The sequence below is a fragment of the Rhinoderma darwinii genome, chromosome 5 (assembly GCF_050947455.1).
Source record: "Rhinoderma darwinii isolate aRhiDar2 chromosome 5, aRhiDar2.hap1, whole genome shotgun sequence".
NCBI lineage: Eukaryota > Metazoa > Chordata > Amphibia > Anura > Rhinodermatidae > Rhinoderma > Rhinoderma darwinii.
Window position 1 is genome coordinate 317,132,778 of NC_134691.1, and position 23,343 is coordinate 317,156,120.

The 23,343-nt window shown below is 37.9% G+C and overlaps 1 protein-coding gene across 1 annotated transcript; it reads right to left on the reverse strand.

Moving 5' to 3' along the window:
• Positions 1-1,056: 1,056 nt before the first annotated feature.
• Positions 1,057-21,062, reverse strand: LOC142652611 (mycolipanoate synthase-like). The gene is made up of 6 exons (XM_075828267.1): positions 21,005-21,062; positions 19,932-20,085; positions 16,157-16,317; positions 14,911-15,114; positions 9,841-10,022; positions 1,057-6,522 (listed from the first exon to the last, which is right to left on the reverse strand). Exons 1-6 carry the CDS (start codon positions 21,060-21,062, stop codon positions 1,057-1,059), a joined length of 6,225 nt encoding a protein of 2,074 aa, XP_075684382.1.
• Between the last annotated feature and the right edge of the window lie 2,281 nt (positions 21,063-23,343).

Sequence of the window (23,343 nt, forward strand, 5' to 3'; positions counted from 1 at the left end):
AGAACTGGGTCATTGCAGTACTTCACCATAGGAGCTAATTGTCTAATTGTTTTCTCTTCTATAGGAATTCTTGGAGATAAAAACTGAATTTTTGGTGGTGTATCCTCTAGCAACCTACATTTGTCTAGCGCTACTTGCTCACCCAAGTCACGAGGAAAGGGACAGAATACTGGAAGATGCAAGTGACCCCAGACTGTGCCGATCGATTTTTTTCTTTTATCATTACGTGTTGCTTTTACCCAGTGTTGTTATTTAATATGTAATTATATGATTTGATATGTAATTGTATAATTGTAAACATTTGTTTTAAAGACAAGTATGCTACAGCACTGAGATCAATGTTGACTGCAATGTCAATAAAGAGTGTGCTTTTTAAAAAAAAATAAACTTCAATGAATTTCGGGAAAACAAAAAGTAAATAACATATGCATATTTAAGACCGCCATAGTTAATAAAACAATATTTATTGCTTATACATTAGAAATATTGAGCCACAGGATGAAGAATTAAAACGAATGCATACATAAATCCTTTTGATGTTAGTTGCATTTAGTAAGGTAATTGAAGTCATTTTCTCACATTTATGATATATACATCTACAGACAGAATTTACAGAATTTTATATTAAATAATAAAATAAACATCGACATAGATGACCACTAAAAAGTTCAATTAGTGATGTAAATACGTATGATGGTATTGCTTGCTACATATTTATAGACGTCACAAATAAGTTATCTAATATAAACTTTGCAACTTAGGTTGGAGTTGATATTTCTGTATCTAGGCTAAAGCAAACACGAGTAACAACATGGGCATTTTTTTTATATATATATATACACAGCATTAAACCAGGTGTTTTCTAGATCCAATTTTTACAGGGTTGAACATAATAGAAAAGTTGTGGATTGTAAAACTTAATGGAGTAACTGGAAACTATGAACACTCAAGCATTTGCTTTAATAACACTTTACTTTAGGTTTAGTTGCACTTTATGATGAATGCTCCTGACTTAAAGTAGATATTTGAGGTACAGTATTTTAATCCTTGAATATTTTACAGCTTAGTTTCTTCAATTATTTTTGTCACAAACTCCAATTCATCACAAGTGGTTTCCTTAAGAATTGACACCAACATTAAGATGGTTGTGTTGGGATCTAAAAGTTTGACAAGAGGTATGTTCACATTCTTCTCTTTATAGACACGACTTTGTAATGTCATGGCCAACATTGAGTCAATCCCCAGGGAACCGAGAAGAGTTCCCGTACTGATGTCAGTTGAGCCGACTCCTGTGAGCTCAGTAACCACTAACAAAATGTAATCTTCACTTGTTTCCGTATTACGACTGGGGAACTGATTCCCTTTTGGTGTTTGTTCCCAACTTTTCATCTCTTCCACTATGATATTATAGAAGCGCTTGTTTAGTGTTGGTATGTACGAAATTAGACTATTGTACATGGTTTTAAAATTAAACTTGGCAATGGCTTGGTGGACATTGTTTATCAAAAGACATTTTTTCAGATGCTCATGAATTTCCTCAGTATTCAAGAGAAGCATTCCTTTTGCTTCTAAGAGTTTGTGAATTTGGTGCTGGTTGAGTAACACACCAAGATTGAGACCACCCCAACTGATCGATTGTCCACAAAGACCCTTATTTCTTCTGTATTGACAGAACACGTCTAGAAAGGAGTTAGCAGCAGCATAATTTGCTTGTCCGGCATTTCCAACAAATGATGTAACAGATGAATAGCAAACAAAATAGTCAAGTTTAATGTTTGATGTGGCACGGTGAAGATTCACAGCTCCATCTACTTTAGGGCTAAAAACTTTCTCAAAAAGTAGCAAGTTTAAGTTCTGCAGAATCCCATCATGAAAAACAACAGCACTGTGAAAGACACCTCTAATTGGAATATTTGGGAATATTTTTTGTATCGAATTTATTGCTTTTGTGACTTCAGTATAACTGGTAATGTTACATTGCAAGGTGACTAGCTTGCTGTTTTTCTTTTCATTCTGAGCCTCAGCTATTTGCTGTTTCATTTCAGGAGTGGGATTTCTTCTGGATAAAATCACAACATTGCCACCACCATTCCGTATAATGAATTTTACTGTTTCAAACCCAAGACCAGTCAGACCACCTGTTACTATATAAACACCACGATGCCTAAAAAGCCTAGGATCAGCTGGTGACTCAGAAATCTTTGAGATTATACCATTCTCTAGCGCTAGAAGGGGTAAGGCCTGGGCTGTTGAGTAGCTGCACAATGTATTCTTAACATCAGAATTACTGCATGGCGGTTGAATGGTCGATTCTGGAATAATGATTTCAGATGATATTGAGTATAACCATTTATGTAAGTCTTTTGCAAACTGCTGTAGATATGCCTTCTGAAACACAACAGCAAGATCAAGCAGGTGAACATGAATATCTTGTCTGGCGTTCAATATCAGATTTTTAATGTTTTTTTGGTCCGAAAGAACAATGACATTTTTAAGAAGTGGTAACTCAGTGAGTGCTTCTCTAGAGATACCTTCAGCTGCAGGAAGGACAACCATAGCAGCACACTTTTTGTCAGTTATGATATCCCCATTGGATATAACAACTTTCCAGCCTGATTGTTCTGCTGTCTTAGATAAAACTCTGCATAAAATAGACTTTGCATCTAATGTTACTATTACGAGTTTTGGTTTATTTTTTGTAGGTGGTAGATGGTGATGTAATATTTCCCAGGCTAAAACAAAAAAAGAGATGCAAGGAGAATTTCCTAATACTGGAACTTTCTTGACTAAGTAGCAAACATCCTGACAAATCTTCACTTTTGAGGTTGCAACTATTGGATAACACGCCACAACCTGATCCCCAACTTGAATTTTCTTGACATCTTTCCCAACTGCAGTAACAATACCAGAATAATCTAGAGCAATGAGCTCATGCTTTTCACTGGTTGTCCAATACAAAGTATTTCCATATTTCCAACTTGAAAGGCTCACAGGAAAATAATCTTCTGTGTGGGTGCAAATTTTGTCAATATTAATCTCTATTTCATTCTTCTGTAATTCAGAAAATGGGAAATGGTTTTGTTCAGCAGAAATGTCATGTATTTTGTAGGGATCTGAAGTGTAAAGGGTAAAATGATCCGATTTCTCTAAAGATTTTATTTGCCATGTTCTCTTTTCAGTGTCAGTGGAAATAATATCACTAGTATAAATTGAACCTTCATTGATCCAGATCTCAGGATAATCATTTGGATCAAACTGAAGAAGAACTTGAGCTAATGCCGCCACATTTTGGCTACTTGGCGAAGAAATATCAATGAGCTGAAATGTGATTTCAGTTATTTCAACGAGGCATGCTCTTGTCATTCCCACCAGTGAAAATCCAGGATTGATGTGATCCACTGTCTTATCCACTGTTCTGAACGTCACTGTCCTGATGGAAGGTTTAATGGTCTTTTGTTTGACTGCTAAAATCAGCTGTCGATAGACGTCACAGCACTGTGCAAGATATTGTGAGGGATTGTCTGAAATATCCTCAGTGGGTCTGTGAATTCCCCACATAAACACAACTTCATTACAATCACTGTTAAGAAGCTGATGTGTATGAATATCTGAATCCCAGCTGTTAAAAGTAATGTAGCTCAGTCCATTCTGTATATATTTCGATAATTTTTCACCTATTCCGAGATTGTCAGAATAAATCATCATCTTTGACTGATGGTCTGGATGTTCTGGAGTAGACTGGGATTGGGAAGACTGCTTCCATTCAACATGGAAAAAACTTTTCTCTTCTTTGTTAAATGTTTGTTTTACCAATGCCATCTTAGCTCTTTTTATTTCTACTAAAATGGAACCATTGTTATCTGCAAAACATCCACACATTTCAATGTACTTCTCGGTTCTTTGTACTGTTTTCATGTAGATGATCATTTCCTCTTGAAGTGGCTGTAGAATTGTTACATTTTCTACGGATGATGGAAAGATCACTGAGTCATTTGAATCAGATCCCATACAAACTGTCATTTGAAGGAACCAATCTAAGATGACTGGATGTATGTGATACTCATACATTGTTTCTCTGATTTCTTCACTCACTTTTACTCTGGCAATCCCTTCTTTAAGATCTTTTCCATAATGAACATCGCCCAGCTGTTTGTATGACTTTCCATATTCAAATCCGAATGAAGAGAGCTGCTCATATAGATTTTCTTTTTTAAAAATAGAAGTACATCTATGGAAAATCTGTTCAGTTGAGATTCTTTTGCTTGTGTCTAGTGTACGGTTTGTTTTTTCTATCTGTCCAGTTGCAAAAACATGTGATGTTAGAACTTCAAAACGGGTTACTTGGTCTTCTTGGTGTAGTTTCACATTTAGGTCCACAGAGTCCTGTTGGAGAACACAGGGGTTCAAAAATGTTACACTGATTTTCAGAGAACTTAAAGGCAATTTGGGTTTTAAGATGTTAGCTGCAGCTGCCAATCCAAGTTCTACATAGAAAGCACCTGGAATAAGGGCTGATCCCCGGTTTTTATGTTCATAGACATATGGTGTAATAGTTTTAGATACTTTACATCTGAACTCTGTAAAATCCTCACTCATGTTATGGATTAATGGATGGTTGGGACTTGCTACTGTCTGGTTTCCCTGTCTTATTTTTTCATATTTAATATCTTGCTTGACGTGATCGAATTGGTATCTTGGAATAGTTGCTGGAGAAGATTTATAAGCTTCAAATACTTTACACCAGTCAGGATTGTATCCTTGTGTGAAAAGTGCAGTCAGCATAGACAAGATGGTCTCATACTCTTTTGGGGGCTGTATAGCAGGTAATACGGTTGTTTTGGGTCCTAAAGTTTCAGTTATGTTCCTTTGTAATGCTCTCCGCGGACCTATTTCAATAAACAGAGTGTTTTCTTTATCTCTTGCTGAAGCTTCTACAGCTTGTTCAAAGGCGACTGGTTCACGAATATTTTTAGCCCAGTAATCACCAGTGGTGAAATCTCCTTTGGATGCCGGCTTACCCGTCACTGTTGAAATAATATCAATTTCCATATTTTGTTTATGTAAATCCCTCAGTGTCTCTTTTACCTCATTCAATATAGGATCCATCATGGGGCTGTGGTATGCAGCAGGAACATCGAGTAGATGGAGAAATATATTATTTGAACTGTAATCTTTGGACAGTTTTTTATTAAGATGGTTTATTGTCTCACCATCTCCAGATACTGTGCAGGAAGTAGGACTATTATAAGCAGCGATACATACTTTCCCCCCGTAGGATACAATTATTTTTGATATTTCAGTTATTGCAATATTTCCAACTACCAACATTTTTCCTCCAGTAGCTTTGCATTGCAGTGTACTTCTGTAGTAAATTACTTTTACAGCATCTTTTAGTGAAAGAATTCCAGAAATATGAGCGGCAGCAACTTCTCCAACTGAATGTCCCAATATGCAATCTGGCTTCACCCCCCAATGTGTCAGAAGAGCCACTAACGACACCTGAATTGCAAAGAGCAGCAGTTGTGCCACATCGGGACTTGAGAAATCATCAAACTCTTCCTCTAACAACTGTAGCACAGAAAGTGAAGTGTAGACTCTGATCATCTCATCAATCTCTACACATTTCTTTCTGAACACTGGCTCATGTTCTAGTAACATCTTACACATCCCTTTATAAAGGACCCCATTCCCACAGAATACAAATACAATATGGAGACGGGATTTCGCTAGAGCAGTGTCTTTTTTCACAACTTGTAGCTGTTGGTTTAAGTGAGTTAATGAAGAGGCGAGAAATCCTGTTCTATATTTGTAATTTAGATGACTTCTTCTGCAGGCTGCTGTGTAGACAAGGTTCTCCAGGGTTAAGGAAGTTTCCTTGCTTAACACTTGTTGCGTATTTTCAATAGAAAGGTTAAGTGATTTGCTGGAGGCCGCAGACAAAATAAATATTTCAACTGGTCTTTTTGAATGATGTTGAGATTTTTTTTGTTTATATTGTTTTACAACGGCGTGGGTATTAGTTCCTCCAAATCCAAAACAATTTATTCCTGCCATTCTTCCAAATTTGACGTCCTCTTGCCATTTTTCAGGACTGGTTGGAATTTGTAGATTGGATTCCTCAATGATTTTGATTCCATTTTCTTTAGAATAATGTAGAGATGGAGGAATAATTTCATGATGCATCATGAGAAGAACTTTTATCAACCCAGCAACCCCAGCAGCAGATTCCGTGTGACCAATGTTTCCTTTAACTGATCCAATCTTCAGAGGTTTCATTCCACTAGGACGCCTTTTCATCAAGTTTCCTAAGCTGGCAGCTTCTGTTGGGTCACCAATTGGTGTTCCAGTCCCATGAGCTTCAACGTACTGCACAGAACATGGATCTATGGTTTCATAGATGTTCCACAATAACTTCTCTTGTTGATATTGAGATGGTTTGGTGATTGGGGATACTGAACGCCCATCTTGATTAATTGCAGTTTTACATATTATTCCCCATATTTTGTTGTTATCTTCTACAGCCTATAAGATATATGAAAATAATATAAGAAATATATAAAATAGATAACAATTTGTGGTTGCTAAGTACTGTATACAAATATAGTCAATATAAAAATGGATGTTATGTATTTTTTAAAGGGGTTTTCCCATCAGAGACATTTATGACATATCAACAGGATATAATCCAATAAATAAAGTATTTGAAGCAGCACAAATCCCGATATCAGGAGCGGTGTCACGCTGTAAAATCAGACAAACCCTTGAGAAAGACCCTCCACTTGTCACGGGTCAAAATGTTGTCATTTTTTACTGGATGTTTTACCAATAAAATAATATATTGATTGAAATTTGGGAGACGTGTGCTGCTGTTCATCCATGCTTTTTCTGAGGATATCAACAGGATATGTCATAAATGTGAGATAGATGCGGGTCCCACCTCTTGGACCTGCACCTATCCCTAAACCCCGTTCTATCTCTGTGTGTTGTGGCTGATGCGTGTGATTTCCGACCATGAATTACGGAAACAGCGTAGCTTGCTGAGCTACGATGTTTCCGTAAATCCCATAGTAGTGAACGGCCGTTACGAAAGCAGCGACACTGTTTTCATAATTCATGGTCGAGAATCACACGCGTCAGCCACAACACAGAGAGATAGAATGGGTTTTAGGGGGGCCTGTTCTAGAGATAACATAGTTCTTCATATTTTTTACCTTAGTTACTTACACCAGTCTACTAACAGTTTTTACATATTTGTTCTTAATGCAGATATATATGTACCAACTATTTCAGCAGCTTTACAGGTGTATTTATCTACCAACATATGGTGCATGTAGTCAGATCTGCATTTAAGTACTCCTTGCCTATCTACCCAAAGAGGCATTTATGGTAAGTTCAGGTCAGTAATATTCAAACACAGCATAATATATATCCCGAGGAGTTTTCTGAGCTGCATTTTACATGGATATCACAGCTTGCATGGTCATTTCAATGTGAGGGAAGACACAGAGACACAGCCAAGAGCATTGACAGAAGGGAGGGAAAGAGAGAGAGAGAGCAACTTCATAATGTACACCTTCTGAGCTCTGAACTTGCAGCTCTATAAGCAGGCATGTCAAAGAAGCAATACAAAATCATCCTACAAGTCAGATACCATGACAACTGTGCACTTACTTATACGTTAAACTTAAGTTAAAGATTAATTCTTCTTTTATTTATTTTCTGACATTTCAGAAAAAAACTAACTGCAGTGCCCTTTGACAGTAATAACATACTTTTGTAAAACAGAATTTCCCTAAGAAGCACCAAATTTATTGGCACTGTATTGGGGATGTATTTAAAATGAATACTTAGAGGGGTTGTCCCAGAATTAATAAAAAATAAATAAATAAACCAGGCATAATATAGTGCATGACAGTCTCTTTCTAACAAAGAGAGAAACAGCCCTTTATCTTACATGGATCCAGAGATCTTCCCATTCATTGCTTAAATTGCTCTGCTAGTTTTTCTTCAGGGTGGCAGCTCAGGGGCGTGTCCTTTCTGCTGCAGATCAGGTATTTTCTATTGGCTGGTGGCAGTTGGAGAGTGGGACTGAGCATGTGCTCCCTTAACCCCTTAATGACCAGCCTATTTTAGACCTTAATGACCAAGCCATTTTTTACGTTTTTCCATCGTCGCATTCCAAGAGCTATAACCTTTTATTAGCCGTATAAGGTCTTGTTTTTTGCGGGACAAGTTGTACTTTTTAATAGCACCATTTTGGGGGACATATTATTTATTGATTAACTTTTATAAACTTTTTTTTGGGGGGGAATAGAAAAAAACCTGAAATTTCGCCACTCTTTTTCGCATCTTAAATCAACGGCGTTTACCGTGTGATATAAATAACACAATAACTTTATTCAGCGGGTTATTACGATTGCAACGATAACAAATTTGTATCGTTTTTGTATGTTTTACTACTTTTACACAGTAAAAACGCTTTTTTTTCAAAATGACTTGTTTTTGTGTCTCCATATTTGAAGAGCCGTAACGTTTTTATTTTTTCGCCGGTCGTATGAGGGATTTTTTTTTGCGGGAAGACTTGTAGTTTTTATTGGTACCATTTTGGAGTAGATGCGACTTTTTGATCTCTTTTTATCACATTTTTTTTAAGTCAGGATTCACAGAAAACAGCAATCTTTCCATAGTTTTTTATTACATTTTTTACGGCGTTCACCGTGCGGGTTAAATAATGTAATAGATTTATAGTCGGGGTTGTTACGGAGGCGGCGATACCAAATATGTGTAACTTTTTTACTTTATTTTGTTTTTTTAATAGTAAAGCATTATGTATGGGGAAAAGCTGGGTTTTTCATTTTTTTTCACATTTTTTTTTTAAATTAACTTTATTAAACTTTTTTTTCACTTTTTTACTAGTCCCACTAGGGTACTATAATATGCGATTCTCTGATCGCTATTATAATACACTGCAATACTTTTGTATTGCAGTGTATTACTGCCTGTCCGTTTAAAACGGGCAGGCATCTCCTAGGTCATGCCAGAGCCATGATCTAGCAGGCATTCGCTCCAGGCAGACCTGGGGGCCTTTATTAGGCCCCCGGCTGCCATTAGAGACACAGACACTCGGCGATCTTATCGCCGGGTGTCGGTGGGGAGAGAGGGAGCTCCCTCGCTCTCTCCAAAACCACTCAGATGCGGTGCACGCTATTGCGCACCGCATCTGAAGGGTTAAACGGGTGAGATCGATACTAATATCGATCTCACCCGGCAGAGCAGGGACGCTCCCAGCCCTCAGCTGCCTCTAGCAGCTGAGAGCAGGGAGATTTGACGCTCCCTGCTCTGTTTACTTTATCCTGATGCAATGCCGTAAAAAGGCATATGCATCAGAATAAAGCCCGTTAGTGGCCGCCGTTAAAAAAGCGTATTGGCGGTCACTAACGGGTTAATCAGCTCAGTAGCAGGACATGAACATCACCATACAGATTGAACACCAGCCGGTGCCATTATAATAAAATAAAGGGTATATCTTACCATTGGAGCATTTTTGTACCATAAGGTAAATTACAAAACAAATTAATTTTTAATACTGAATTATATTGCAATAACATTTAATAATGGGACAACCCCATTAAAGCATCTGTCATACGGTTATTTGTGGCTACACAACATTTCTGGTATCGGTCATGGTGGGTGCAAATGAGGAGGCCTGGAGCTATTTTGTTCACTTTTGATCTGGTTTAGTAGTTCATACTGACATGAAATAACTTTTCGCTAGTTATTACAAGATATAACGGTCAATAGAATCACTATTGTGATTTATTGAAACTTAAGGAATCATACCTTTATTAAAGGTTTTAGGAGAACAATACCACATCCTTCTCCTCTCCCATATCCATCTGCTTTGTTAGAAAATGGTTTACTTGTCCCTTCTGGAGAAATCATTTTTGCTTGACTAAGGGCAACGAAGATACGAGGTTCAATGATACAACTGACTCCACCACAGATCGCCATCTCACAATCTCCTGTTTGGGAAAGGTATCAGATTTAGTAACAATAATAACCCCCATACACCATATTATTTCTCATAATACTTAGAATAAAATATCTTTTTTTTTTTTTTAAATTAAGCAGATATTTGATGAGAATATTACTCCATATTTAAGGGCAGCATTTTATAATGACAGGTTAAATTTGTTTTTATACCCAGCAGCACACAAAAAATATTGTGCCTTTTGTTAATAGCCAATAAGAACGATAGCTACATAGTTTCATAGTTAGTACGGTTGAAAAAAGACATACAGTACTGTGCAAAAGTTTTAGGCAGCTGTGGAAAAATTCTGCAAAGTTAAAATGCTTTAAAAAAAAATAGAAGTGTTAATAGTTGTTTCTTATAAATTAACAAAATGCAAATTGAATGAATAGAAGAGAAATCTAAATCAAATCAATATTTGGTGTGACCACCATTTGCCTTCAAAACAGCAGCAGTTCTTCTAGGTGCACTTGTGCACAATTTTTGAACTCGGCGGGGAGATTGTTCCAAATATCTTGGAGAAATAACCATAGCTCTTCTGTGGATGTAGGCTTCCTCAAATCCTTCTGTCTCTTCATGTAATCCCAGACAGACTCGATGATGTTCAGATTAGGGCTCTGTGGGGGCCATATCATCACTCCCAGGCTCCTTGTTCTTCTTTACATTAAAGTCAGCTCTTAATGACATTGGCTGTATGTTTGGGGTCGTTGTCCTGCTGCAGAATAAATTTGGAGCCAATCAGACACTCATTATTGTACTGTTGTCCAGCCCTTTGGCGAACAAACTGCCTTCAGTTGCAGCCAAATATTTCAAATTTTGACTCATCAGTCCAGAGCGCCTGCTGCCATTTTTCTGTACCCCAGTTCCTATCTTTTTGTGCATAGTTGACTTGCTTGGCCTTGTATCCAGATTGAAGGTATGGCTTTTTGGCCGCAATTCTTCCATAAACACCACTTCTGGCCAGACATCTTCAAACAGTAGATGTGTGTACTTGGGTTCCACTGTTTTCTGTCAGTTCTGAGCTGATGACACTGCTGGACATATTCATATTTTGAAGGGAAGTAAGCATGATGTCTTGGATCTGTTGTACTAAGTTTACTTGTCCGACCACTTTTGTTAAGTGATAAAAATAAAACTATTAACACTTCTATTTTTGAAAGCATTCCTACTTTGCAGCATTTTTCCACAACTGCCTAAAACTTTTGCACAGTACTGTATGTCTATTAAGTTCAACCAAGGGATGGGACACAGGGAAGGGATATGAGTAAACTATAGAACTTTGTTTACTCCACTTGATCCAGAGAAAAGTAAAAAAAGAAAAGTGCCCATAAGGCATGAACCAATCTGCCCTAAAAAGGAAAAGTTCCCCTCCTTATCCAAAGTGGCAATCAGAATGGATCCACATTAAAACTAGAATTCTATACATTGACATAGGTGCTGATATTTTTTTCATCCTAGGAAATCATCTAAGCCTTTTTTGAAGCCATCTTCTGTTCCTGCTGTGACCAGCTTCTGCGGTCGGATATTACACAGATTCACTGTTCTTATGGTAAAGAAGGCTTGTCGCCTCTGGAGATTTAATAATTTTTTTTCTCCAGATGGAGGGATTTTCCTGTTGTCTATTGTGGGAATTTGACATGGTACAGGTTTTTACCATATTTTTTTGAATAGGACGTTAGGATACTTATACAAGTAATATTGCCCCTCTTAGACGTCTCTTTTTATGACTAAATAAATGTAATTGTATTAATCTTCCCTCAGGACTAAGATTCTCCTTGATCCTTATTAGTTATAATCAATAGTCCACTGTATCATGAGCTCAGTACTCTCCTCACTTCATCCCACCACCTCACTAATAATTGACAGCCGCTGATGTATCTGCCTGTATATATATTGATCGGCAATCATTGGTGAGGAAGGTAAGAGAGACAGGACCATTTAATTCCATGTGTTTACAAACTCTGAGAATGTATGTGTCTAGGCAACTTGAAGCATTTTATAAGTAATGCTGTATATCCCCTTTAGGACACAGCCTGTTTTGGACTTGTGGACACAGATGATTTTTTCAAATCTGACATGTGTCACTTTATGTGGTAATAACTCCGGAATGCTTTTACCTATCCAAGCGATTCTGAGAACGTTTTCTCGTGACATATTGTACTTTATGTTAGTGAAAAAATTTGGTCGATAAATTCAATATTTATTTGTGAAAAACGTCAAATTTTAGCAAAAATTTGCATTTTTCTAAATTTAAATGTATTTGCTTGTGAAACAGATAGTAATACCACACAAAATAGTTACTAGTTAAAACCCCCCATATGTCTACTTTATGTTTGCATCATTTTTTTTCACGTACTTTTATTTTTCTAGGACGTTACGAGCATTAGAACTTTAGCAGCAATTTCTCATATTTTCAATAAAATTTCAAAAGGCTATTTTTTCAGGGACCAGTTCAGTTCTGAAGTGGCTTTGAGGGCCTTATATATTAGAAAGTCCCCATAAATCACCCCATTTTGAAAACTGTACCCCTCAAGGTATTCAAAACCACATTCAGAAAATATTTTAACCCTTTAGGCGTTTCACAGGAATTAAGGCAAAGTAGAGGGGAAATTTACGAATTTCATTTTTTTTGCCGAAATTCATTTGTAATAAAAAAAAATCTGTAACACAGAAGGTTTTACCAGAGAAACGCAACTCAATATTTATTGCCCAGATTCTGCAGATTTTAGAAATATCCAACATGTGGCCCTAGTGTGATAATGGACTGAAACACAGGCCTCAGAAGCAAAGGAGCACCTAGTGGATTTTGGGGCCTCCTTTTTTTAGGAATATATTTTAGGCACCATGTCAGGTTTGAGGAGGTCTTGTGGTACCTAAACAGTCGAAACCCCTCCCCCCAAAGTGACCCCATTTTGGAAACTACACCCCTCAAGGCATTTTTCTAGGGGTATAGTTAGCATATTGACCCCACAGTTTTTTTGCAGAATTTAGTGGAATTAGTCTGTGAAGATGAAAATCACCTATTTTTCTGTGGAAACATTGCATTTTTTCATTTTTACAAGGAATAAAGGAGAAAAAGCACCCCAAAATTTGTAAAGCAATTTCTCCCGATTACGGCAATACCCCATATGTGGTCGTAAAACTGATGTTTGCACCCACAGCAAGGCTCAGGAGGGAGGGAGCGCCTTTTGGATTTTGGAGCGCAGATTTTGCTGGATTGGTTTTCAGTGCCATGTCGGGTTTGCAACGCCCCGGAGGGACCAAAACAGTGGAAACCCCCCAAAAGTGACCCCATTTTGGAATCTACACCCCTCAAGGAATTTTTCTAGGGGTATAGTGAGCATTTTGGCCCCTCAGGATCTTTTTTAGAGCTAAGGTGACCAAAAAACAGCGATTTTGGCGCTTTAAATTCTTTATTTATTACAGCGTTCACCGTGCGCAATAAATTACGTTTTAATTTATTCTGCCGGTCGGTATGATTATGGCGATACCATATGTGTATAGATTTTTTTAAGTTTTGCAGCGTTTGCACAATAAAATTACGTTTCTATAACATAATTTATTTTCTGGGACACGCTATTTTGAGCCGTAACGTTTTTATTTTTTCGTCAAAAAAGCTGTGGGAGGTCTTGTTTTTTGCAGGACGGGTTGTAGTTTTTATTGGTACCATTTTGGGGTAAATGCGACTTTTTTATCACTTTTTATTCTCTATCTTGGGAGGGGTGGTGACCAAAAAATAGCGATGCTGACAGTTTTCCGTTTATTTTGTTTGCGGCGTTCACCGTGCGGAAAAATTAACATTATAGTTTCATAGATTGGGTCGTTACGAACGCGGCGATACCAAATATGTGTACTTTTTTTTAACGTTTTCATTTTTTCCCTATAATAAATGACTTATTATAGGAAAACAAAACCTTTTATTTTTACACTTTTATAAAACATTTTTATTAACTTTTTTTTACTTTTTACACTTTCTTTTTTTGACCTGCAGCTCTGATCGCTGCTAGAATACATTACACTACCTAGGTAGTGTAATGTATTCCAACTGTCAGTGTGACGTCACAGTCACTCTGACAGTTGGTCTACGAGGATCAGCAGAGGCTGATCCTCATAGGCTGACATACATGGCAGACTTGGGGGCCGTTGTCTGGCCCCCGGGTGCCATCACAAGCATCAGAAGCCCCCACGATTGCATGGGGGCTGCTGATGCGCTACATGTAACGGGTTAATTGCCGAAATCAGCGGCGATGAGCCGCTGATCGGCAACACTGGAGAGTGTCAGCTGTCGGGGACAGCTGATCTCCAAGTTCCCGATGCACACTGTCGCCGACAGTGTGCATCGGGAACGGCACAGTGACTTTCTGTCACTCTGACAGGAAGCCTATCAGGACCAGCCGAAGGTTGGTCCTGATGGGCTTCCGTCCATGGCAGACCCGGAAGCCATTGTTTGGCTTCCGTTTGCCATACTAACTATCGGCAGACCCCGCGATTTCGGACGGGGGTCTGCCGATATGTTAGAAACCCCTAAAATTCGGCGATTGCACCCGATCGCCAAATTTAAGGGGTTAATGCGCCGAAATCAGCGGCAAAGGACCGCTGGCCGGCAAGAGGGGAGTGTCAGCTGTCGGCGACAGCTGACCTCCCGATTCCCGGTGCACACTGTCGCCGACAGTGTGCACCAGGATTAACTCAGTAACTGTACGTCCTCGTGCGGGAAGTAACCTCCCGCAACGATGGACAGTTACGTCCTGGTGCGGATAGGGGATATGGAAAAGTTCTATATATCTTTTTATATTGAAAATTATTTCCACAGACTGTATACAATCTAATCATATGGAGTATATATTGTTATTGTTACTTTATATTTGTGATATGTATACCTTGTCTGATGGATTGGCAGGCATAGTGTAAGGCAACAAGAGAAGAGGAACAAGCAGTGTCGATTGACAGAGACGGACCAGTTAAATTGAAGCAATATGATATCCTATTGGCGGCTATGCATGTTGATGTGCCAGTGCCATTTAAATGATTAATGTTATCACCACAGTTATTAAAAATGTTATCTGCATCTCTGTTCATGAGACCTGTAAAAAATAAAAATATATTTTATATAAAATACTGGTAGCTTCTATAGTTAAGATGACTTATATTCCAGGTACTGTGTCCTTTGGCCAACAGCAAAATACACAAAACACCGAAATCACCTGCCCAACAAGCATGTGGAAACCACAGGGATCTGGGCCATAATAAGGACACTAAAAGCCAGCAGCATTATAAGTGTCTAAATGAGGCCTTAGTCAGGACTCAATAATTTAGTAAGTTTCCATGCTATGAGCTATTGCACATTTCTTTAAAGAATCTGAGTAGGCAAATGGGCCATCATATGAGCCCTTGTGGCCAATAAGAAGTGATGATAGCCCTCATTTGCGTATAGCAAAGAATCTTTTGTCTACCTTCTATCGTTTAGATGCCTTAGAAAAAGAGCAGTGTGACCCATTGGTCTATAACAAAACCAGGGCAGTGTTCACATATTAGAGTCAACTACATCTAAACACATAGTGGTAATTTATTAATGGCCTTACGCCACTTTTGTAGTGTTAAAAAGTTTATATTCATGATGCTCGCCATATTTGTGCAATATTTTGCCACTTTCGCTCTACATTTCTGTTGCCATTTTTCAAAAGAGACCATACAAGTAGATAGAGTTTAGCAGGAGAGTCAGATTTACTATAGTTTACGTCAGAAATTGACATGTATTATATTGCAAATCTACACCTGCTTATGGCACGGCCACGCAAATATGGTACAAATTTTTTTAAGAGGCATGTGACTCTTAATAAATTTGATGGATTTTACTCCAACACAGTCAGACTGGCGTCTGAAAGCCAGTCTTCATAATTTCCCCCCATAATATTTTACACTATAAATCAATAATAGCAAGGAGTTACTACTTATCAGTGGAGCATATAATCAAACAAAATGTAAAAATGTTTTATATGTACATACAAATATATATTTATGTATACACTGTGTGTGTGTGTGTATATATATATATATATATATATATATATATATATATGCATTTTTTTATTTAACGATTTTGTTTTAGTGTCTTATTTGCCTTACCTATAAACACTCCAGTTTCACTCCCACTGATGCTCTCTGTTGGGTAGCCTGCATCTTCCAGAGCCCTATATGTACATTCAAGCAGCTGTTTTTGCTGTGGATCCATATTATCAGTTTCAGACTTGTAGATTCCAAAAAGTTTATGATCAAATTCATGAATACTACAAAGAAGGAGTTTACATTAAAATACAAAATATTAAAATGTATTTAACCTTTTATTTAAAATGTTGACCCAATTATCACTGGGAAAGTGTTCAATGACTATTATATTGTAGGAGGTCCCTTTACATGTGAATACTATGGCAAAAGACCTAAAATAGATGTAACTACAATCTATTATACAACCTTCTTACAACTGTATGTCAGTAAAGTAATGGTTAATATCATACAATGCAGAATACAGCAATGAGCAAAAGGTCCAGTAAACTTTACAACTTCAATGCTTTATTACAACTCCATTAGGATCACATGTACACGGATCATAAAGAACAAACTCTGCTGTTTTTTATGATCTGTGAACATTGTGATCTTAATCAGACTAAAGCATCGAAGTTTTAACCCGTTTAAGGACACTGCCAGTTTTTGCCTTCAGGACGCAGTCCCATTTGTCAAATCTAACATGTTCCTCTTTATGTGGTAATTACTCTGGAATGCTTTTACGGATATAAGCAGTTCTCAGATTATTTTACTACTTTATGCTAGAGGTAAAATTTAGTTGATACACCAAAATTTAGAAAATGTTTAAATTTAAAATTTAAATTTAAAATTTAAAAAAGTTCAGAAAATCTAGCATTTTTCAACATTTTAATTTCTCTGCTAGCAAGAGAGATATTCATACCACACAAACTAGATACTAATTCACATTTACCATATGTCTACTTTATGTCAGCATTATTTTTTTAATGTCCTTTTAATTTTCAGGATATTACATGTCTTATAAGTTCAGCAGTAATTTTTCAGAAAAATTTCCAAAACCTATTTTTTTTAGAAACCAATTCAGTTCTGAATTGACTTCGAGGTGCTTATATTACAAACCCCAATAAATCACCTGATTTTAGAAACTGCACCCCTCAAAGTATTAAAAACAAATTCTAAAGCAATACCCCATATGTGGTTGTAAACTGCTGTTTGAGCACACGGCAGAAATCATAAGGGAAGGAGCGCAATTTGGCTATTGGGGCGCAGATTTTACTGGAATGGTTTGCGGATGTCAAGTCGCATTCGCAAAAGCCCTGAGGTACAGAAACAGTTGAAATGCCCCACAATAGACCCCATTTTGGAAACTACACCCTTCTCAAGGCATTCATCTAGGGGTGTCGTGAGCATTTTGACCATTTTTCCTGGCACGGCGTCCTCAGCTGTATCTCGGTATGTTGATCACCGTACACAAGAAGTTGTTGGCATCATTCCCCTTTTGCATATGGACATATGAAGAGAGCAGCTAAATACCAGTGAAAAGCTGACATCTGTGACAACCAGACCCTTCTTCTTGGAATCAAACTGGGACCCCCAGATCCATTAGAAGTTCCTCTTACTGTTCGAATCCAACAGCAGCCGTACCAGCACCTGTAGTAGCATAATCATTCAGCTGAGTTGCTCTGAGTGTGCTCCTTCCCTCCATATCTGGTGAGGACTGGTCCCTCTGGAGCCTACACATCCCCCTAACATGTAACCTACATTCTAGGAGTACCTCTCTACCTTTATTTTCAGAATATATCACACAGTAGCCCCCGGAACCAGAGCCCAACTAAACCCATGCACGCGTCCAGTTTATAAGGGGGATATTGGTACCTGCTTGCCGGAGTACATCAGGGCAAAAAATAACAAGGATTGTTGGATTGATAAAATTCCTGAAATGTATGGTATACTCTGTAGCAAACTTTTCTGCACAGGCCAGGTTTATCGGGGCAGGTTTTTTCAGTGGGACACAGTTTTTGCCCGAGCAGTGACATAAGGAGGCTTCTCTATTTTTGTCTTACTGTGCCACATGCCGCAGTACTTCTGGAAGTGAGGCACTTGAATAGGTGGATGCTGGTGTAGAAATTATCCAGGTGGAGGTGGTAACACCAGCCCAGCAGTGAGTGCACCAATCCCACACAATTTTACCAGTAACTGCCAGGAAGGGGGGCATTCCGGCGGGGGTCAATTCTGGTGTCCTTCCATTCATAAATCCTAAACTTGTAGGTGTACCCTGATGTACTAACGCACAGCTTATAAATCTTTACGTCAAACCTTGCGCTCTCACTTGGCAGACTCTGGTAGAAATGAAGCCTCCCGTTAAAATGTACCAGGGACTCATCATTAGAGATGCAGTTCTTGGGGGTGACTAACTTGGTGCTGAAATGGTCCAATAGGGGCCTAATTTATAACAATCAGTCATAATTGGTGTCATCTCAGAGTGGGCACTTGCATTTTTGTTATAATGTATTAATCTCAGGATCGCTTCAAAGCATGTCCTGGACATGGCCATGCGGAACATCAGGGTTCGGTACAAAATATCCATGCTCCAATAATCTCTAATGCTTGACTTCTTCACTAGCACCATAACCAATGCAAGGCCTCAACATTTGACCATCTCTGCTGCATCTACGGGGATCCTTCTGTGGGGTCGAATGTAAAAAGAGTTGAGGTTTTGGGCAATAAATTTGTGCATATATATATATTTGCCTGGGTCACCATTACATAAATGAACTCGTCTAAAAAAAAAGAACTTAAAAAAGTCCAGTTTGCTGAGCCCTGCCATGTGAAATTGTATCCCTGAGCTCTCAGTGTGCTCAGGGATGTGGGGTACAATATTGTCCATAAGGGGTTATCCATAAGGGGTCAGAAGACTCAGTGCCCACTTTAGTGGCAGTCCTGGGACGCCTTCTCAGGGGGATTTTTCTTTAATGTCGCTAGACGATGATGAGGATAACAAATAAGGTGTGTCCCTCACTAACTGTGTCAATGTCAGAGGCGACAAAGGTATATGCCTTCTCGTCAGTAAACACTCTGTGGGCCATTTTATTCTATGTACAAATTATGCTCTAATAACTGACCGAGGTGATGACCTGAAAAATTGGTGGCACACACTTAGCATACTAAAAATTGACAGCGAGATGATGACCTGAAAATTTCTGCCGTAAAATTTCATTTTGAGCATTAAAAATTACGGAGGTGATCACAGGAGTTAATTACATAGGGATGATGGGGGTGATGGCATGAAGGGATTACGGAGGTGATCACAGGGAGATTATCACAGGGGGGGTGATGGTATTGTGGTGATCACAGAGCGGGTTATCACAGGGGGGATTATCACAGGGGAAGATCACAGGCAGATGATAGGGATAATCACGCAGATGATGGGAGTAATCAGGCAGTAAATACGGTAGTAAACTTTTTTTTACAGTCGACTGAAAATTGCTAAAATGCTTCTGTGTTCTTACTAGCACCTGCTCCAACCACCTCTCTGAACCAAATTAGATGATTTGAGTGCAGACTAGTGATAAAAAAAACTCCCTTTTCATTGCTGTAACGATGTGATTGGTCAGTCAGCATAAACTGATCAATACAGTGATCGCCGGGGTGGGACCGTTGTGATAGGTTCCCAGCAGTTAGTAGTAATGGTCTGCTGTCGATGACAACAGTCATCACTTTTGTGTCACCGTATCCTTCCCACTGCGCCGTACATGTTAAAATGTAATGTGTTTCTTTAGTAATGCAGTCAGCAAAATATAAACGTTAAATTTTACATACGGAAAAATGTAGTGTCAGTAAAGTGACATAATATACTTACCCCTCCACAATGGCAGCTCGACTGGTATATGTTTTTCCAGGCTTATTATAATCAGAATCATACCAATGTTTGACATTAAATCTTTCCTCTGGTATCTCTATCGTACAGTTTTTTCCCTCAAAAATAACTTTCCAAAAATTGTCAATTCCTTCACCTGTTCAATAGAAATTTGACAGTATGTATACAAGAACTAAGAGAGATAGATAGACAGACAGATAGATAGATAGATAGATAGATAGATAGATAGATAGATAGATAGATAGATAGATAGATAGATAGATAGATAGATAGATAGATAGATAGATAGATAGATAGATAGATAGATAGATAGATAGATCTGAGCTGCAGTTAATGAAATTATTTTGTTGGTATTATATCTGGGCATTGTATGTACTGTGTATCTGGGCACTTTATGGCACTATTTCTCTAGGTACCATGTGACACTCTTTATCTGGGCACTGCATGGCACTATTAATTGTGTGGGGTATCCCATTAAACATATCATACCAGACATTGTTGACCTCTTTTCTTCCCAGACACATACTGTACATGTGTACATATTACAAAGTATATTTTTCAGATGCATAACATATTACTGGATATAGACTTTGAAATGTCTGCACAAGTAAACTAGAAATAGTAAAGTTATAGCTGAGATCAGAGTGCAAAACTTTTTTCACTTCGTTTTTTTCTGGACAAGTTGATACTGAACAAAAGTCCCTTATTTTTCTAGACTGTAAATCTACAAATGTTCACACACTATGGCTAGGTTCACACACTAAGTGAGTCAGCCCCAGAGACATATATAGTCCTCTTCTCTTTGAGATACTTTCCTAATTTTTTTAAAACAAAATAATGCAGCAGATTTTTGCAAACCCAATGAAAAGAGTGCAAGCAATTCCAAAATGAAAGATATAAGGATAAAATAAGGATTATTTTCTGATATTTTTTTTTTCTGCTTGAGTTGTTTATTAACACAATACATAATTTGATCATATACACAATATATATAGTGCAATACTGAACCTCAGTAATATTTCATTTTACTGAACAATCTGCCGTGAAACACTTACCTCCTGGGAAATTACATCCTATTCCAACTACTGCTATCTGATCTTTTGGTTCATCCATTCTATAGACCGGAAAGACAAGTCGACATCAGTCCTAATAAAAGCAATATTGATGGAATTGAACTGTTTAACTGTTAACAATCTAAAAAAAACAAATACAGTTATTTTATAAGAAAATTTAATTGGACTATATCGTCACTGTTCTCTTAGGCTACATTCACACGAGCGTATCAAATTCATGCGCGTGAGTCTAGTCCGTTATGCATCAGTGTGCTTTGCGAGGCAAAGAACACCATTTTTTTAAATTATTATTTTCAATTGAATTAATGCGCAAATCACGCATAGCACACGGATGTGCATCCGTGTGCTGTGAGTGATTTTTATGCACCTATTGAATTCAATGGGCGATAGGTGCGTCAAAAACGCTCCAATATAGGACATGCAGTATAGGACATGCAGTGAGTTTTACGCAACGGAAACACGCTGCGTGAAAACTCCTGTATGTGTGAATGGCCCCATTGAAATCAATGGGTCAGTGTGCTGGGAGTGATTTTCACGCACAGCACATGGACGAGTTTTACGCTCGTCTGAATGAGCCCTTAATTGAAGCAAATCTTACTAATTTCCAAAGGTTCTCTTTATAAGAGATATCCTTAACTTTGATACAATACTAGATTAGATAAGACATTGGGTCATGGACTGTATTAGATTTTCCAATTTTCAGATGCTTCCTGTAAGTAAATTACGCACTTTATTCCTTTCAAATGAGCACAAAACATTATAATATGTGACAATAACCTTGGTCATCAGTACAAATAAATAAGAATGACACTAATAAACTTGGTTTGCATATTCTATAGAAGTTAATACACTTGTGTAGCTTTTTCTCAACCACTCATACAATAATAATATTGTATACGATAATCATACAATTTTTATACATACATAATTCCATTAAAATTACATATATCACATATTTTTTACCAAAATATAGTGACCATTATATATTTTACAAACTTGAATGGGAAATTAAATAAAGTGTAATTTGTATTTTTTTTTAATGGTTTTACCTTTACCTTTTGTCAGTCTTCTTGAAGACAGGAAAAAAAAGTTGACCAAAGCTGAATAATTATTCTTCTTATATTCTATTTATGGAATTGTGTCAGGATGTCGACCAATTAGCTTTGGACACCTATCAGTTTTAAATGATTTATAGTGGTACAAAGGGCACTTTTATTTTTTTGGAATTGTAGCTTGAGTTAGACTGACTCATCCAGTAAGTATTATGAATAGGCTGGACAAATTATACTGGGGTAATCATTATACACAGATCTATATCAGAGCTAAATAAATGACAAAATCATAATCCTTGTCTTCCTTTAATTCACTAAAGTTATTTTTACAGTTCCATTACACATTTTATTGGTTGCCAGATAGTGCTATTGTTGTTAGTTGGGTCAACCACCTAGCTGCCATAACAGAAAAACAATGAAATGCGCTATGTGCAAGTTTGACCTTTTATTGGAAGGTCATTTTTGATCTGCATAGCTCAACTGGTAATGGACAAAACTTATTTGAGTGATGTACTACAACTACATTTAAGTGGGCATCACACAAAAAGAATACCAATAAGCTTAGGCAGGTTCAGCATCAGCACCAGGCAAATCTGGGCAAATGTTAGGACCTACTGGGATCAGGTTCAGGAAGAAAAATATGCTCTACACTTGTTAACCACAGGGTTTAGGCAGATTGACCACTGTGACTCTATTTTTGTCCTATTTTTGTGTAAAACACCTAGCAATGCAGTTTGCCTTTACAAACATTTGTGAAAGAATGGGTCGTTGTAAATAGCTCACTAAATTCCAGCATGGTCCATGAAATGTCTTCAGGTTAATGAAATTTCTTCCCTCCTAGATATTCCACGATCAACTGGTATAATTGCAAAGTCTAAGCATTTAGGAACCACAACAACTCAGCAGAAGTGACAGACCACGTAAAGTTACAGAGCGGGGTCACCGAGTGCTGAGGCGCATACTGCGTTAAAAGTCGCCAACGCTCTACTGACTCAATAACTCCGGAGCTCCAAACCTCCTCTGGCATTTACATTCGCACAAAAACTGCATCTGGTGCTTCATGGCATGGGTTTCCATGGCCTAGCAGCTGCATGCCAGCCTTACATCGCCAAGTACAGTGCCAAGTGTCAGGTAGAGTGGTGTAAAGCACGCCGCCACTAGACTCTGGAGCAGAAGAAACGTGTTCTGTGGAGCAATGAATCACCCTTCTCTATCTGGCTGTCTAATGGACGAGTCTAGGTTTGGCGAATGCCAGGATAATGTTACCTG

Bases quoted from the DNA above. Each gene is read 5' to 3' on its own strand.
- LOC142652611 (XM_075828267.1), bottom strand. From the start codon at position 21,062: ATGGATGAACCAAAAGATCAGATAGCAGTAGTTGGAATAGGATGTAAT. The intron at 15,115-16,156 runs GTAAGGCAAATA...TATTTTTTACAG, and splicing joins TGAAACTGGAGTGTTTATAG to GTCTCATGAACAGAGATGCA. The intron at 6,523-9,840 runs GTATGATTCCTT...TATATCTTATAG, and splicing joins TCCTAAAACCTTTAATAAAG to GCTGTAGAAGATAACAACAA.